We start from the raw sequence: 18,456 nt of genomic DNA on the forward strand, positions 1-18,456 counted from the left end.
GCGTATACTATGTCAAGCTATTGAAAATACAAGAAAACATTACAGGAGCTCTCCCAGAAATGTCCAGTTCAAGTTTAGTTGATTCAGTCTGAGATCAATTTTGAAGTTTCACATAGACAGTGTGTGTTATCAGATTTTCAAACCATTAAGATCATCATCCAGATTAGTACACGAAGAAGCCGATATGTATAGTGACAGCAACACAAATGCTATATTTATCCAAACTCCACTCTGGTTAGGCAACAGTGAAGAATAAACCAAAATTTTAACAATAGTAAATGAATGTACAATTAGTGGTTGTTAAACACAATGAATAATAAACAAATTTTATAATTATAGTAATTAATGACAGTAACACAAATGCTATATTTATTTAAACTCCACTCAACACAACAGTGGAGAATAAACCAAATGTATAATGAGTAATTAAATATACAATTAGTGGTTGTTAGACACAATGCCAGATCTTGAGGACTGCTTTAGGTCCCTTATATTTAAATAAAGGTAGTCTTGATCATTAGAGAATGCAGAATTTACACAGAATGGTGCGAACCCAGCATAATCTTTCTCAAGTTTGGATAAGCCAACATCAACTATGTACTTTAGAAGATCAAGTTTCTGAACTAAAGGTTGTGCTGCATATTCCTCTATTGGCATCCACTGCAGAGAAGAGCAACCATAAAAAAACATTCATTTTAAACTTTTGACATATCAACTGAGTCATTCTCTGTATCTTATTATTTCCTTCTCTAGGATTGAATATAATAGTAATCTAATGTCTTACAAGAACAGAACTTTATTAGTCGATCTTCTAAACAGAAAAAATGTTTTAATTAAAAGTAGCTAAAAACATTTTATTTTAGTGATCCTTCTAAATGAGAAAATAACATTACCGACAATACGACACTGTTTTAATTTGAATGAACTTCCAAATAGCAATACTACCCTCATCAACCACTCTGCAAAAAAGAAAGGCTTTATGGATGCATTCCTACTTTAGAAGGATTTAGTTCTTTTGAATGTTCATGCTATATAAGCAATAATGTAAGGTTTGCTGCCTACACATAAGTTTATAGAAGGCTACAAGCCCTTTCAGGTGCATTAGGTACTTGTCAGGAAATGCTGCAACAATCAGAGGGTTATGACAAGATTACCAAGGGGAAATTGCTAATTTTTCATTAAGCCTTTTCAGTATGCAGATCATGCATCATAGTGGACCTCATTCTGATAGGTCAAGGCAAAGGTATGGTGATCAAGGATTAATTTATAAATAGCTAATGAATGCAAAATACATTCTTCAATTCATTTACCATGGTAGACTTTGATTACCTGGGCTGCCTCAATTTCTGATTCTTGCTTCTGAATGTCAAATGACAGAGGACGTAACATGCATACAAAGAACAAATCGGATTTCTCGAAGAAAGACATGTGACTTTGCCTGAAAACCAACACCCAACAACAATATTCACAAGGAAACTCATACTATTTTGCCAAGTCTAGCACTAAAGAAACTAGAAAATAAAAGAACAGAACCATCTTCTACTGCCGGAATACTCTAGCAAATTGGAAAGAAGTTACTCTGGTGGATGTTTTTGCTAGGTATAGTAACAAAAAAGATAAGGGAGCATATTAATGAAATGCCATTATACGGGAACTAACAGATAAACAACCATGTCATTATGAAGTGTATAACTACAGGCCAACTCCTATGAGATACTGCCATAATGGTAATCACATGGCATTCTTTGTCACGTTTACTTTTCCAAACAGCAATAGATGAAAAAGAAGGTGCATGATTGGAAGAAAACTATGCAGAACTTTGATAAGGAAGAACATATCATAAGATTAAATACATTCCACCAGATTAAATTAATTGAAATACCGAAAAAACTATAAGGAAGCTTACATTTATGTGTACAGTGCACCGACGAGGGAAAAGAATGAAAGCTAAATTATTCGACCAGTTCAAATTATTAAAATCATATCTATATGATCTCAAGGAGATAAGTTAATTCAGAAGATTTATAGATAAACTTACGTATGACTTGGCTACAATTTGTGACCAAAAAACTCATCAAGCCATTAGGTCTTGGGTCCACCAAGGTATCCCCATCCATCATATTCTATCCTTTTGGATGCATGGTTATACTCCACATAATCATTAAAAGCACTTCCTACTATTGGGCCTTTGGTGAATAAACCTCCATTTGAATACCCATGGGCTACCTGCCAAATCAATAACAGCCCACACAACCTTCCTGTATGCAGCGGCTGTCACAAAACCATGACGATCAACTGTTACCACCAAAATCTTGATGATGAGTTGAGGGCAACCTTAAATCCAACTTGACTGTAGAAAAAATAAAATAATAATCCTCAATTCTGACCATGACTTGAGATTCTTGGTGAAGTGGTAGTGACCATACACCATAATCACCTAGCTAGATTCAAGCAACCTAGATTCATATCTTATCAATCACACATTGTAGGAAAGTTAGGAAATCTGATTCCATAGAACTAGGAAATTAGAATTTGAATTAATAGGATATTTCTATTTTTAATTGTTTCCTTGTTTTTTCCTCTTTTTTACTATTTTCTGTTCCTTAATTTAGGAACCTTGTCTTAAGCCCTATCCTATTTAAATACTGATGTAATTCATATTAATATATACAATAAAAAAGAGAGTTTTCCTCTCTGTATCTTTTCTTTCATGGTATCAGAGTGGGTAACTTCCCGTATGAACAGTGTCACCTCGTGAACAGTGCATCTGATCTGTCAGGAGCTGGAGCTGATGGGAACCAGTTAAGAGCTGGAGCTGATGGGAACCAGTTAAGAGCTGGAGCTGATGGGAACCAGTCAAGAGCCTTGGTAGACGAGAGCTTGGAAGCTGAAGATGAGAACCTGGGAGTGTAAGTTGAAGACTTGAAGCTGTTGGACTGATACTCAAAAGTCAGGACTGATACGCAAAGGATAGGGACTATTATGCAAGACTTTCAAAGTTCAAGAACTGTAATAAGTGTTTAGATATTACAAACAATGGTTGTTTGCTGTTTTTCCTGTGTTTGCTGTTTTTTTGTTATTTCTGTTGGAGCACATCACTGTTCGTGCACGTGATGAATTCTTGAGTTGAGATTGTATAAATAGGAAGATGTAAAGATTGAAATACAAGAAAAATAATAGAAATCTTCTTCTCAGTTTACAATCTTCTCTTAATTCTCTTTCTCAATTCTCTCTCTCTCTAAATTCTCTCTCAAATCTCTCTAAATTCTCTGTCTAATTTCTCCCAAGCTTCATTAAGATCACAACTATGGCCAGGGATGGGCTCAGGAAGGTGAACCGAGGCTCGCGAGCCTCACAATTGGTATCAGAGCAACAAGAAACTAAAACTGGTGTTGAAGATTTCTCGATCGATCAAGATGAAGCTTTTGCTGATGAGGCTATTCCAGATGAGAGGTTTGCTCAATTAGAGGATGCAGTTGTTCAAAACAGTTCATTCAATCGACAACAGGGTTCATTCAATCAGCAAATTTCGACACAGATGGGTGAGCTCTCCTCTAAACTGGAGTTTTTGATTTAGGAGTTCAAGAACTCTAAGAATTCTGACCAAGGAATTTTGGGTTCTGGACCAAGGGAAGATCACATGATTCTGAATTCATGGTCAAGAGGGGACAGGGAGAAATCAAGATCAGGAGCTGGAGAATCAAGCAAGAATGATCACAATAATGATTACCTTCCTCAAAATCGAAGGAATGTTGACTTCAATGGAGAATCTCAATCTGTTAACAGTTTTGGTAATCTCTCGAACTCAAAGGAATTCTTTCTTTAGCAATCAAAAACTTATTCAACCGAAGTCCTTGCGCTTGGATTTTTCCTCTTTCTCTGGTTCTGAGAATGTAATAGCTTGGTTAGAACACACTGAACAAATCTTTGATTATTATGATATCAAAGATGATGAATGGGTCAAGGTTTGTTCATTCTATTTGAGGGATGAAGCTTTACAATGGTATAGATGGCTCATTAGAAACATTAAAGATTACAATTATTAGGCTGTTTTTAGAGAAGAATTAATTACCAGATTTGGTCCTAGTGAGCTCTCAAGGTCGTATGATGCTTTCTCAACTATGAAACAAACTTCTACAATTAGGGAGTATTTGGGAAGATTTGAACAAGCATTAGGACTGCTAGATGACCAACCCTCTAGAAGACACATTCTTGAGAGATTCATAGGGGCACTAAAAGATGAACTAAGGTATGATGTTGCAGAAGCCAGACCAACCTCATTGAGAGGAGCTGTATCTTTAGCAAAACTGTTTGAAGATAAGCAGAAAAATGAAAAGAAATCCAAGGGGAACTAGAACTTTTTCAACTCAGGGGGTTCCTCAATGAACCAATCTCACAATCCTCCTGTAAAAGAGAACCTCAGACCCTCTCCCCAATTCAAAAACTTACACCTGAAGATATACAAAAAATGAGTCAAAACTTATGTTTTACTTATGATGAGAAATAGCATTGTGGACATCAATGTAAGGGAAAACAATTGTTTGTCTTGGAGGGGATCATGGAAGGTGATATGGAGAGAAGTGAAGTTGACTCTGGGAAGGAGGGAGAATATCCTAAGACAATTATTCTAGCTAAAAGTTTGGTGAAAGGGGCACCCTTTATCTCAGTACAAGCTCTTAGTGGAATTACTGCTTCCCACACAATTAGAGTGGTAGGTTATTACAAAAATCAAGCTGTTAGCATCCTAATAGACTCTAGATCCACACATAATTTCATCAATGCAAAACTAGTTAAGAAACTGGGAATAACAGTGACAGAATCCAACAGTTTTGATGTATTGATGGCCAGTAGGGAGTAAGGGGGAGGAGTATGCCAAGAAGTGCCCTTAGATTGCCAAGGGGTGAACATTCAAGTTAATCTATTGGTCATGCCCATGGGAGGTAGTCAGGTTGTACTAGGAGCTGACTAGATGAGAACCTTAGAGGATATTACTTTGAATTTCAATAAACTACAGGTGACATTCATGAATGATGGAGTTAAAAAGACATTGCAAGGAGTGCTTCCAGATGAATTACAGTTGGTTGACATGAAAAATATTGCCAAAACCTTCAGAGAACAGGAGCAAGGATTCATAATTCAGCTGTGCAGTGTAGGCTTACAAGAGTGCACAACAGAGGGTACACCTAAGGAGCTACCTACAGACATGCAAAAGTTGATACAAGAGTTTGAGGTTGTGTTCCAAGAACTACCTTATCTTCCTCCTAACAGAAATATAGACCATAAAATTCCATTAGAAGAGGGAACAAAACCAATCTGTATCAGACCTTATAGACATGCACATTTCTTAAAGGATGAAATTGAAAAACAGGTGAAAGAAATGCTTCAAAAAGGGATCATTAGGCCCAGCAATAGTCCCTTCCCTTCACCAGTGGTGATGGTAAAAAAATCTGATGGTAGCTGGAAGATGTGTATAGATTATAGGTCCCTCAACCAAGCTACAATCAAAGACAAATTTCATATTCCTGTCATAGATGAACTGTTGGATGAACTACATGGAACAAAAATTTTCACTAAGCTTGATTTAAAATCTGGTTATCATCAGATCAGGATGCATGAGCCAAATATCCCAAATACTGCTTTTAGAACACATAGTGGCCATTTTGAGTTTCTAGTCATGCCATTTGGACTCACTAATGCTCCTTCTACTTTCCAAGCTCTTATGAATGCTATATTCAAAGATTTGCTTAGGAAGTCCATCTTGGTTTTCTTTGATGATATATTAGTGTATAGTAAAAGGTGGCAGGATCACTTACTCTATCTAAGACAAGTATTCCAGATCATGAGAGAGCATCAATTGGTGGGAAAAATATCAAAGTGCGGTTTTGGAAAAAAAAAACAAGTGGAGTATTTAGGACATATTAGGTCACAAGAGGGGGTTAGGGTTGACCCTAATAAAATTAAGGCTATTATTGAATGGCCACTGCCAACAACCTTGAAGGGACTAAGGGGTTTCTTGGGCCTAGCAGGGTATTACAAAAAATTTATCAAGGGATTTGGAGCAATATCACAATCCTTAACACAACTTTCGAAGAAGGGGGCTTTCAACTGGCATACATGTGCTGAAGAAGCTTTTGAAGCCTTGAAGATTGCACTAACCAATCCTCCAGTCCTAGTTATGCCAGATTTTAACTTGATATTTGTGATAGAGTGTGATGCTTCTGGGTCAGGGATTGGAGCTGTATTGATGCAAGAAGAAAGGCCTATAGCTTACTTTAGTTTTGCTTTAAAGAGGAGGAATGTCACACTTTCAACCTATGAGAATGAGCTATTGGCAATCATTCTGTCAACAAAGAGATGGCAACAATATTTACTGGGGAGAAAATTTGTGATTAGAACTGATCATCAAAGTCTTAAATATCTACTGGAGCAAAGGATTCAAACAGGTATTCAGAATAAGTGGCTTGCAAAGCTACATGGCTATGACTATAGTGTGGAGTACAAGCCAGGCAGATTAAATAAGGTTGCAAATGGATTATCAAGGATTCATGATGGTGAGGAGGAGATACACGCACAAGCCACTAAGGTTTCAGTAATCACTACTATTAACAGTGAATGGCTAGAGGAGATCAAGCACATGTGTTCTACAAATAATTTCTTTAAGGAGCTTGATGCAAGGTTACAGGCTTACAGCAAGGGCAATTGGATATTGAGAAATATTACAGGAAAGGGAGAATTTACTACTACAAGGGTAAACTTTTGATTAGCCCTAATGATCAGCACATTAAATCCTCCTTACTAAAGGAGCACCATGACAGTCCTACTATAGGACACTCTGGAATCACTAGGACCCTACAGAGACTGAGGAGGGCTTTTTACTGGAAGGGTATGAAAAGGGATGTTCAGGCGTATGTCCAAGCTTGTGACATCTGCCAAAGAGATAAAGGAGAGAATATAGCCTCTCCAGGTCTTCTACAACCTCTACCTATTCTAGATATATTTGGGAAGATCTCTCAATGGATTTCCAACGATTTCGGAGAAGGAAAGAGAGAACCGATAAAATTAATCACTTTCCAACGATTTTGGTGTTTAGGGGACGGAAACACACTTTCCTCCAAATCTCACGTGGCGATGATTTTCCAGCCCTCTTCCATTTCAGCTTTGAACAAACCAAACAGCATGAAAATCGAAAAACTGACACAAAACGCCCAGTCAGTTTTTATTTTTGACCTTTTCCCTCCATTTAAGCCTAACCAAACAGCCCCTTAGAGAAGACTAAGCGATCTTGTTTTCTATATTCGTATTTGCTAAGAAACATGATGGCTAATATGAATGCAGATAGTGATCATTCATCTATGAAGGTTGTGTTCTAAGTGTTTTATCTAAATTATCTTATATGTATGTTGAGATAGTGATCATTCATCCATGTAGATTATGTTCTAAGTATTTTATCTAAATTATCTTATATGTATGTTGAGATGCATCATCAACCATATGTATTTCTTCATTTTTAATATTAGGTTCATTCATAATATGTAGGACATTTGTGAGAACATCACTATAATTATCATCTATTACAGTTAGAGGTTCTGTTTACTTTTGAACTTGTTCTTTCTCAAGATTTTCTAGAAATATAATACCTCTACTTTCTATGACCCTTTTTTATTTACTGTAAAACCTATAACCTTCTGATTTTTTCGAACACTTCAAAATTTAAAATCCAACTTATCTGTAAATTGACATGGAATGAAAACGTGGGCTAGAGAAATATGGGTTTTAGAACCCTAGTTCCACATGTTTTCTTCTATTCAATAATTCACAAGGTGTAGATATAACTGAATTGGTGAGAATTATATTCAAAATTTAGTTTGTAGTTAGCAATGCTTCTCTCTAAAACTTCTTGGAGAGACCAGATTAGGATAACATGCATCTAACTACATTAAGCAATGTTCTATTCTTTCTTTCAGCTGCACCATTTTGTTGTGGTGAGTATAACATTGTTGTATGTCCTTTAATTCCATGCTGAATGCAATAGATTTCAAATTCTTTAGAGTTGTATTCTCTACCTCTATTAGTTCTCAATATTTTTATGTTTTTTTCTAAGTGATTTTCAACATCTATCTTACATCTCTCAAAGCATTCAAAAGCCCTTCTAATTTTCTATGTATAAAATACACACATGCAAACTTCGAATAATCATATATGAAACTAATACAATATTCTTTATTATCATATATTCTAACACTTAAGAGACCACAAATGTCAGTGTACCAACCCTAAAAGTTCATGGACTTTCCTGGTCATTTCACTAGTTAGACGGTACTTCATGATGGCAACTGAACATTAGATAATATAGGCAACAAGTTCATTCTGACAATCTCATTCATTTTAGAAATACTAGCATATCCTAACGTAGAATGCCACAATTCAAATTCAGAATTATAACAAGTAGTTTAAGTCAGAGACTTTATTATCAGAATTATTATAAATTACTGGAAGGACAAAAAATTCATGCTCGATCGCATATTTTCTCATAACATAAACTTTATTATCTTTTCCTATAGAAACCATGTTATTACGAAATATAACTTCTAGCTCATTCTTTATTAAACTACCATCGGAGATTAGATTGCACTTAACCTCAACACTAGGCGTATAAAAAATATCTGTAAGTACAAGAACATTATCTCCAACATCCAATTTGTAGGAACGAATACCTTCTATGTCAAAATAGGTATCGTCCCAGTGTATATATCCTTTGTTCTCCTTCTTTAGTATATAGCGAAATGCACTACTTCATCCTTATTCCTGGCGATGTGCCCTATTGCATTAGAGTCTATCCACCAATCCTTGATATCTTCACTACAACCTTGCACTCCACACCAACAAATTCTTTTTTGCAGGTGATCCTTTGTTCTGGGTCTTCATTGTGGACAAGTGGACTTGAAATGTCCAAACTTTTCACAGTTGTAGCAAATTTGGGGAACCATTTTCTGTCATGATTAAGGGTCTTCTAATTGAGGTTTATCAGGATCATGGTGTCTACAATTACCGGTTTGTTGCCTCTTGTGTTCATGGTTTAGTTCTTGTCGCACCATGTTCAGACCTTGTTCTTTCCTACTGGATATTAATTATTATCATATAACTGAATGTATTGGCAAACCAGTACTATCTATTTTAGCTAACTCAGATAAAATAATTTCCTAGCCATTCAAATAAGAATTACTATTGGAGCAATCATTTCAAGACAAATATAAGGTAGATATAGATAATACTACTAAGAACAGTGGCATTCTATAAGTCTTATATAAAACATACATTAAAATAAACTGGGTAAATAGACCTAATCAGACAAAGGAGATCAGATCCGAATTGGATCTGGCGGATCAGGAAAACGATTGGAATGGATTAAACTATAACTTGATGGATATGGTTTTTTTTTTTTTTGGTGATTCAAATTGGAGATAGTAACCAGGGTAGCTCAGCTCTGGATTAATTTGCAACAACTTCGATCAGAGACAAGATATGATTCGGTCGTGTCCGATCGAGGTGGCGCCGATCTTGGTGATGCGAAGCAGAAAAATGATTGTTCAGTTTCGAAAGAAATTAGTTGAGGCTGGCCTGATTGTAGAAGTTTGGAATGAGGCTAATTGGTTCTATATATAAGCCGTTGTGATAGCGTTAACTTTGGCAACAAAATAGGACAGAGTGGATAAGGTTATGTTGCGGATCTCGATGGCGATCAGATCAAGTCAAGGAGGTACCCGTGGTGTCGATCGGAGTCTAAGTCCTAGTCGGCAGTCGAGTTTGTCGGGTAGGAATAGCTCTAGCTGTGATGACACTAATGCTGTGTTTGGAAGCTCACTAAGGGAAGGGAAGGAAGGGAGGGAAAGAAAGGGAACTTGTCAATTTTTCCTTCTCCTCTTTTACCCTCCAATTTAGGGTGTAAGATTTTAGTCTAAAATTTTCCCTCATTTCCCTTCTCTACCCTCACAATAAAACTCTCAAACAAGGTTAAACTCAAATTTCTCTTCTCCTTCCCCTCTCTACCCTCCATCCAAACACAACATAATCGAAGAAAATGATCAAGCTCAGAGAAGGGGAAAGAGCCCTGATCTTAGGTTGTTTGTTTTTTATATTAAGGCCTTGAGAAAAGAATTAAGATAAATAAAATAAAATAAAACCCTGAGTGGGGGAGTAGGCACTTGTGTTGATTGAGGGAGATTGAAAAAATAATTATAAATCAGAAGAAGTAAGCAGAAAGTTGTTATTCTTGGGAATGAACTTTTATTATTGGAAGATTAGCTTTAGTTGGTACTTTTACCTTAGGAACGAAGAATTTTATTGTGAAGATAGGAAACTCGCTCTAAGACCAATGAAGCTTTTTAGAGAAAAAGAGATTTCTTTCAGAAAGGCTCCAGTGATCAGCAATAATTTTTTTGTTTTAATATAATCTCTTTTCACAGAAAAAGACCTTTATGTAGAGGCTTATTCAACTAACCACCTCCACCCCCCAAGGACGTTGCCTATTTGCCTCCATGATACTCTCCAACAATGTTAAAAATAGCGATAACGCATAGCGTAACGCTTACCTCCAGTTAGGTTACAATAGCGATAACGCATAGCGTAACGTAGGTTAAATAATTTATTATTATTTAAATAGTTTATAGATATATAACATTCAAAATAAAAAAATATGAATAATCATCGCAATTTTCAATTTCACAAATCAATATATCATCACAATTTCACAACAAAATCAACCATGTTTGCCTTACCAATCAATCCAAAAGCATAAAATACTTCAAGTTCGAAACCAAAAGGATCCAATGATCCATAAACTATGAAGTACGAAATTATTGGGTTGGGTTGGAATCCATGAGTATGAAATTATGAATCAAGTTGTAATGAAAGGATCCAATGATCCATAAACCCAAAACCAAAAGCATGCTTATGTTTGGACAAGGCGGCGTGAAAAGGGGGAGCTGCAGGCTAAAGTAGCAAAGAAAAGGGCATGAAAAGGGGAAGGGGAGGCGGAGCTGCAGGCGGCGTGAAAAACGAGTGAAAAGGGGAAGGGGAGGCGGAACTGCAGGCGGCGTGAAAAGGGGAAGGGGAGGCGGAGCTGCGGGCAGCGTGAAAAAGGCGTGAAAAGGGGAAGGGGAGGCGGAAAATAACCTAAGTTATAACTCAATCACAGCCGTTCATTTCTTTTAAAAGCAATCTAAGCCATTGACAAAATAACCTAAGTTATAAAATGTTACGACGTTACGTTACGTAACTTACGTTATAGCTAAAATAACGTGCGTTATTTTGTCTTTGCGTTATTTTCAAACGTTACGTAACGTTAAGCTACCGTTACGTTACGTTAAGCGTTATTTTGCGTTACGAAACGCGTTATTTTCAACACTGCTCTCCAAGTACTCATTTTCTCCTCAACAGTTGAGTTTGTTGAGCAGCGACAAACTATCATAATTAATCTAATAAATATGTTGATTTGACAACCAGGGGCACGTGAGAAGTCATGTACGTTTTCACAATACCTAACAAGTGGCAAACGGTTAGAATCAAATCCATTGATTAGGTCTTTGCTAAAGACCTTCAAACGGGGATCTTCTCCAACAAAATAGGCTTCAAATAGACGATGTCGAGTCGGCCACTAGTTTGGAGTTGAGATCAGGATCATAGAAGACAGACCAGACGTTGTTGAGGATTGACAATAAAGTCAATGTGACTAGTCGGAGATGAAGCCTCAGACAGTGATCAGCAGAGAAGCAGCTTTGAGGGAAGAAGCAGTGAGGGACAACAAAATCCTTAGGCTTTAAGGATAGCTCGATCGGGAAGGGATGGATACATGAGCAAGTTGAAGTGTCGTCACTGTTGAATGTGGGTGGCGAAGGTGAACAGGAATGACAATAAACATGGGTCATGCATCAATTATAGGTGCTAGGGAGATGAAGTTGGCGGATCAATGAGGATGATGGAAGAGGGTCGTGGTTTGATCGGAGAATAAGGTGGTTGTGGTGTAGATTGACATACAGGGCACGAGGGGTCGATGAAGGAAGAGAGGCAGCTTCGGGCTCATGTTCGTAGCTAAGGAATGAGCTCGAGCTTGAGTGATTTGTTTCAATTGATGCGAACGAGAGAAAGCAGATAGAGTGAAGTAATTTTCAGGAATGATGTAAGCATACTATCACAACCACGTCAAGCAATCACAAATAGAGTGGAGCAAGCGAAAGCTGGAGAGTTGGGTTGTTTACAAGTTTGTTTTAATTGAGTGGACAATAGACTAAGACTATGAAAAAAACAAATTCAAATTAAGGTGCCGACTTCACGCAAGGGCACCCAATAATTGAATCACTTGAAGCCAACACAAATGTTTATTCATACGAATTCTGCTCTATAATGTAGACTCATAACTCTTTATAAAGTTTAAACCATATCCCAGATATAACTTGAAAATCAAAAAACTAATATCTCTAAAACAATTTGAAAATGAAAAAAAACATTATTCCTAATTGAATTTGAAATCATGTCTTAAAAAAGTTGCAAACCGAAACAATATAATAGAATTTGAAAATCAAATCTAAATTTTGAAATCTAAATCTAACTAAACATGTTGATGTTGCATGCCTCTAGAGTAGGCGGCACGTGTGCATAATCTGATCCCCCCATCAACTGTTACTTCATAAAGTTCAAACTAAGAATAAGAAAGTTCAACAATGTAACCCTTCTAACGTCTACTTTCTCCTTTTTCTTATTTGAAGATAAACTTGACGTCATGCAAACAAATGATGAAAATTTTGTGGAATGACTTAACGAATTAGAATTAGATTTAATGTCATATGTTTTGAGGTAAATTTTACAAAATCCCATGTATGTTTAGCAGATTTTGAGATAAACCTCCTAAACATTAAAAATGTCACCAAATCTCACCCTAAATTTGGGATGTTTCTGAAAACTCCCCACCCAAATGTTTTTAAAACTTTCAACTAGCCCCCCGCCCTAACAATATTAGATGGAACCAGCAAAGATCAAAATTCCTTCTCAAATTAACACTCTAATTATTAAATTATATTAAATTATATTAAATTAATTAATAATTAATTAAATTAATTAAAAATCTCTAAATTGGATCAAACTTAAGGGTGATTTGTGAAAATTACCATTTAAGTTATTACAAAGGACATGAAAGGGTTTTCCCCTATGTTGGGCATTTTGGTCATTTGAATACACAAGATCACATGCACACTCAGACCTAACGATGTTAGTAGGGGGTCATTCAACAAAACTTGAGAGAGGTTACGTGACATTTCTAAAGTGTAGGGGGTTCTCTCCAAAATGACCAACGGGGGGTCTTGAAAACTCAGAAAATTTGATTTTCAGTGTTATGAGTCAACTTATGATAGTCATGAGTCGACTCATAAATTGATGAGTCGACTCATGAAATGCTCCGGAATTGTGATTTTTTTCTGTTGAGTCGACTGATAGGCGATCAGTCAACTGATGAGCTGATCAGTCGACTGATGACGGGTTCTTGGGCTGTTTTTTGTTTTCCTGTTTGGTTTGGGATTGGGTGTTTGTATAAATACAAACACGGTTTTTAGGGTTTTTGCAGGAGTATTAGCAGTTTTTGAGCACTTTGAGTGGAAGAATTTGTGCGGGACTTGAGAGTTTTGTTAGAGTTTTATTTGTGAGATTTTGTGAGATTGTAAACCCTATTTGTATTCTCTTTCTCTATTAGTAAAATCTTTCTTCTCCTTGCCCTGTGGACGTAGGCACATTGTCGAACCACGTAAATTCGTTGTCTTGTTGTTTGGTACTTGAGTTTTTTGTTATTTTGATTACTTTCTTCTCGTTTGTTGGTTTGTGATTCATCCGCTGCGCACAACAAGTGGTATCAGAGCTTAAAACTACGCTTGGGGTTAGGTGAAGGAGTAGATCGCTTTGGAAGCTCTTCTAGGGTTTCAGTTGAAGACAAATGTGAGATTTTTATCATTATGGATCTTGTCTTCCATCGTGTGGTGGTGAGATCATTTGGTGACCTTGTTAGGGTTTCAGTTGGAGGTAAAAATCTACATTTTCTTAGTTTGGATATATCTTTTCTTAGTTTGTTCCGCATTAGTTTGTTGGTGTTTTAAGGAAGATGACTGAGAAAGAAGGTGCATCGGGTGTTGAGAGTGGTACTTCCGGCGTGAAGACCATTCAAAGTTTAAATATCCACTTTATGAAGATAAATGTGGGAAAATTTAATGGTACGAACAACTTTGGTTTGTGGATATGTGAGATTTTGAATGCGCTGAACGCGCAGAATTTAGAGGATACTTTAGAGTTGGATGGCAAGCCGGATGATATTGAAGATAAGATTTGGAAGAATATGAATCGGACGACGTGTGACGTCATTAGGTCTTGTTTAACACAGGATATAAAATATGATGTGATCAATAAGACTTCTGCAAAGAAGATTTGGGAGATTCTCGAAAGCAAGTATTTGACGAAGAGTGTTGAGAATCGCTTGCATTTAAAGAGGAGACTTTACCGTTTTCAGTTGAAGAAAAGAATCTCAATTGGTGATCACATGAACAACTACACAACTTCTTGCGGATTTGACGAATGTGGATGTCATGATCGAGGATGAGGATAAGGCATTGTTGTTGTTGAGTTCCTTACCTGATGAGGAATATGAGACATTCGTTCTTACTTTAATTAATGCGAAGACATCCCTTTCGTATAGTGAGCTTATCACTGCTCTTGTGAAATATCAACTAAGGAAGAAAGACAATGAGTCTTCAAATGACACAATAGCAGAGACGTTGACCGCAAGAGGGAAATCCAAACCGAAAGAGTAAAAATAATGAGAAATCGTAGTCTAGAGTAGGGCATCCTACAGTTGGTAAAGATCAGTGTGCTTGGTGTAAAGAGACTGGTCATTGGAAGAAAAATTATCTAAAGCTCAGTGAATGGATAAAGAATAAGAACAAGTAGAAGGGAAAAGGAAAACTACTAGAAACAAACATCGTCAAATCGGATGGTAATAGTTCTGACTCATCTGTTTTTTCGTTTTTTATCAATCCCACAGGTTGCTATTCGGAAGTATCCGAGTGGATGTTGGATAGTGGTGCAACCTATCATATGTACCCTAAAAGGAAATGGTTTTCTAGTTTTGAAAAACTGGATAGTGGTGTGGTGTACATGGGTGATAATCGTGCATGTTAAATCCTTAGGATAGGTAAAATTTGCATCAAGATATATAATGGGATGTTGAGAGAGATACATGGTGTGAGATATGTTCATTCCTTGAGAAAGAATCTGATCTCAATTGTAGCTTTAGTTGCAGAAGGTTTGAAAGTTCGTATTGAGGACATGGGTCTCAAGATTGTGAAAGGCTCTTTGAAGGTTTGAAAGTTCGTATTGAGGACATGGGTCTCAAGATTGTGAAAGGCTCTTTGATTGTGATGAAGGACGTCAGGAAGAATAACTTATACGGACATGGGTCTCAAGATTGTGAAAGGCTCTTTGATTGTGATGAAGGACGTCAGGAAGAATAACTTATACGATGATAGGTGGAGTGCTGACGACTTCTATTGATTTGACTAGACTGTGGCATTTGAGGCTGGGACATTCCAGTATTGATTCCTTACAAGCTTTGGCAATGCAAGGATTGGTGAAAGGTGCATCGACCTGCAATTTAAAGTCTTGTGAACTTTAGGATGTGAGCAAGAAGACCAATGTGAAGTTTAGTACCTCTATTCACTGAGCTAAGAGCCTTCTAGATGTGGTTCACGTGGACGTTTGGGGGTCTTCCAAGGAGGCATCATTGGAAGGTAATAGATATTTGGTTTTTTTTATTGATGACTGTTCTAGGCATGTATGGGTTGCAACCAAATCCCGTTTGAGTGAAGTCCTAGTAGTCTTCAACAGGTGGAAGAACTATATAGAGACTAAAACAGACAGAAAGGTCAAAGTATTACGTTCTGATTTTGGTAGGAAGTACAAGAGGGATCTGTTTCTGCGTTTGTGCCGAGCTCAAGGCATTTTGAGATACTTCGATGGAAATGGAACATTGGGGTAACTAGATGAGGTGGCAAAGTTGATGAATCGTGCCATGCTGGAGAAGGTTCAGTGTTTGTTGTCAAGCAGTGGTTTGCAGAAGAGTTTTAGGGCTGAGGTTTTGACATATTCGTGTCATATTCGTGTCATCTTATTAACAGGTTGTCGTCTGCTACGATTGGAGGTAAAACTTCATTGGAAGTTTGGTTTGGTAGAGCTGCTTCAGATTATGGGTTGCTTCGAATATTTGGGTGCCCAACCTATTGCCGCATCAAGAATGTAAAAATTGATCTGAGTACAATAAAGTTTGTAGTTCTGAGCAGTAATGTCGCTTTTGATGAGGTTTCGATGATGGAGCCTATTGACTCTCAGGGGGTAAAGAGTGTTAGACAGATCATAGATGTATCGTAACGGGTGAAGAGTGATGCTACTTCATGTTGAATGGAGATTACTCCACGTTCTCCAGATCATTCTGTATCATTTGGGATTCCAGCTGAGATGATACAGATTGAGGATCATATAGTTGATGTTGATACAGATGATGAATTTGAGGATCAGGAACATGAGGGTCAGGTTCAGGATCAAGATTCGAGTGCAGCAGGTAGACACAGTCCAAATTTGGCTATGGTCGTTGGCTCACCTCAGGTGGAGGTGTTTGATAATAGTGTTTCTTCTACATATAGGGTTGAGGGGTTAAGCTCCAAGACAGAGTTAGTGTGGAGAGATGTAAGTTTAAAAGAGAGATTGTCTTTTCATTTTGAGACCATCAGGAGTGCTATCAACTACAGATTTGTTAGTATTGGCAGAGTTTACACCAGTTGCTTGACTGACCCGTTTGTGTGTTGTAAGCTATTAGGTAGCTTGATTGGTGCAAGGGTGCATACAAGGTCAAGATTTGTCACGGATCGTTCACATTATGAGCACTTGGGTGCATGGTCTTAGAAGAAGACATTTGGTGACGGTCGTGAAGTTTGTGAAGGATTGAGAATCCTTCAAGTTGATTGAGGTTGTTTACAGCCATTTGGGTGAACTACGTAAGGCTTGATTCCTTGGGCAAGAGGATACGTAGGCAGTCAGTTTGATACAGCCAGTTTGATGAGTTGATATCGACAAGGGGGAGATTGTTTAAGTTCGTATTTGGATTCCTGACTTGTTGTGGATTGAGTCCATTATTGTGGATTAGTTCCACTTCGTACTGGACGCAACAAGTGGGATGGTTGGTATTGAGGTCAGCTCAGTTTTATTGGAAAACTTCGCCGATGTAGAGATTTGTTGAAAACTCAGAAAAATCGATTTTCAGTGTTATGATTCGACTCATGACAGTCATGAGTCGACTCATGCCTGTCATGAGTCGACTCATAAATTGATGAGTCGACTCCTGAAATGCCCTGGAATTGTGATTTCTTTTCTGCTCATTCGACTGATAGGCGATCAGTCGACTGATAGATAGGCGATCAGTCGACTGATGACGGGTTCTTGGACTGTTTTTTGTTTTCCTGTTTGGTTTAGGATTGGGTGTTTGTATAAATACAAACACGATTTTTAAGGTTTCTGCAGGAGAGTATTGGCAGTTTTTGAGCACTTTTGAGTGAAAGAATTTGTGAGGGACTTGAGAGTTTTGTTAGAGGGTTTTATTTGTGAGATTTTGTGAGATTGTAAACTTTATTTGTATTCTTTTTCTTTCTATTAGTAAAATCTTCCCCCTCCTTGCCCCGTGGACATAGGCACATTGCCGAACCACGTAAATTCGCTGTCTTGCTGTTTCATACTAGAATTTTTGGTTATTTTGATTACTTTCTTCTCGTTCGTTGGTTTGTGATTCGTCTGTTGCACACAAAAGGGGGGTTGTGAAATTTACGATACTTTTTCTTTAGCACTACCTTTCCAAAGGTTTATTCTGAGTAATGTCAAAGTATAATACTATTAAAACATAGCAATTTAGTACAAAAAAAAGACATGGATGCATCACAAATTAGAGTGTAGATATTAAAGCATGATAACATTTCCTTTGGATAAAACATATTTATGGAAATGAAATTGAAGCCTTGTACCTGAATGCAAGGACTTCAACAAATTCAGTGTCAATCTGAAAGAAAAAAAACAAATCCTTGAGGCTTAAAATATCTAAGTTATGACGTGACAAACTTTACAATAGTAAAATATAAGCAGAATAGAAAATAGTTATACATACTCCTGTCTCTTCTTTCACTTCTCTCATTGCTCCAGCAAATATATCTTCACCCTGCATTGACAAAGAGCTCAATGAATCAGAAGCATCTGTCGTTAAGATAAAATCTTTTTTCACTTTTTCATCACAGATATTACTTGATCAACTACTCCCGTAGGAAACTTCCATATGCCTGAACCTTGCAACATGCCGGTCTTTTCCTGAACCACAAGCACCTAACAAAA

At 37.2% G+C, this 18,456-nt stretch overlaps 1 protein-coding gene across 2 annotated transcripts in view; it reads right to left on the bottom strand.

Moving 5' to 3' along the window:
- LOC109843510 (nudix hydrolase 2-like) overlaps positions 313-18,456 on the bottom strand; it is a 38,136-nt gene continuing 19,992 nt past the window's right edge. Inside the window, exons 5-9 of one of the 2 annotated variants that reach the window (XM_020412445.1) lie at positions 18,370-18,447; positions 18,236-18,286; positions 18,096-18,130; positions 1,330-1,438; positions 313-660 (exon numbers count right to left, since the gene is read on the bottom strand). In XM_020412445.1, coding sequence (XP_020268034.1) covers positions 439-660; positions 1,330-1,438; positions 18,096-18,130; positions 18,236-18,286; positions 18,370-18,447 — 495 coding nt within the window. In that variant the 3' untranslated portion in view covers positions 313-438. The other variant, XM_020412447.1, reaches the window with a different exon arrangement.

Source organism: Asparagus officinalis, chromosome 5, assembly GCF_001876935.1.
Source record: "Asparagus officinalis chromosome 5, Aspof.V1, whole genome shotgun sequence".
Lineage (NCBI taxonomy): Eukaryota > Viridiplantae > Streptophyta > Magnoliopsida > Asparagales > Asparagaceae > Asparagus > Asparagus officinalis.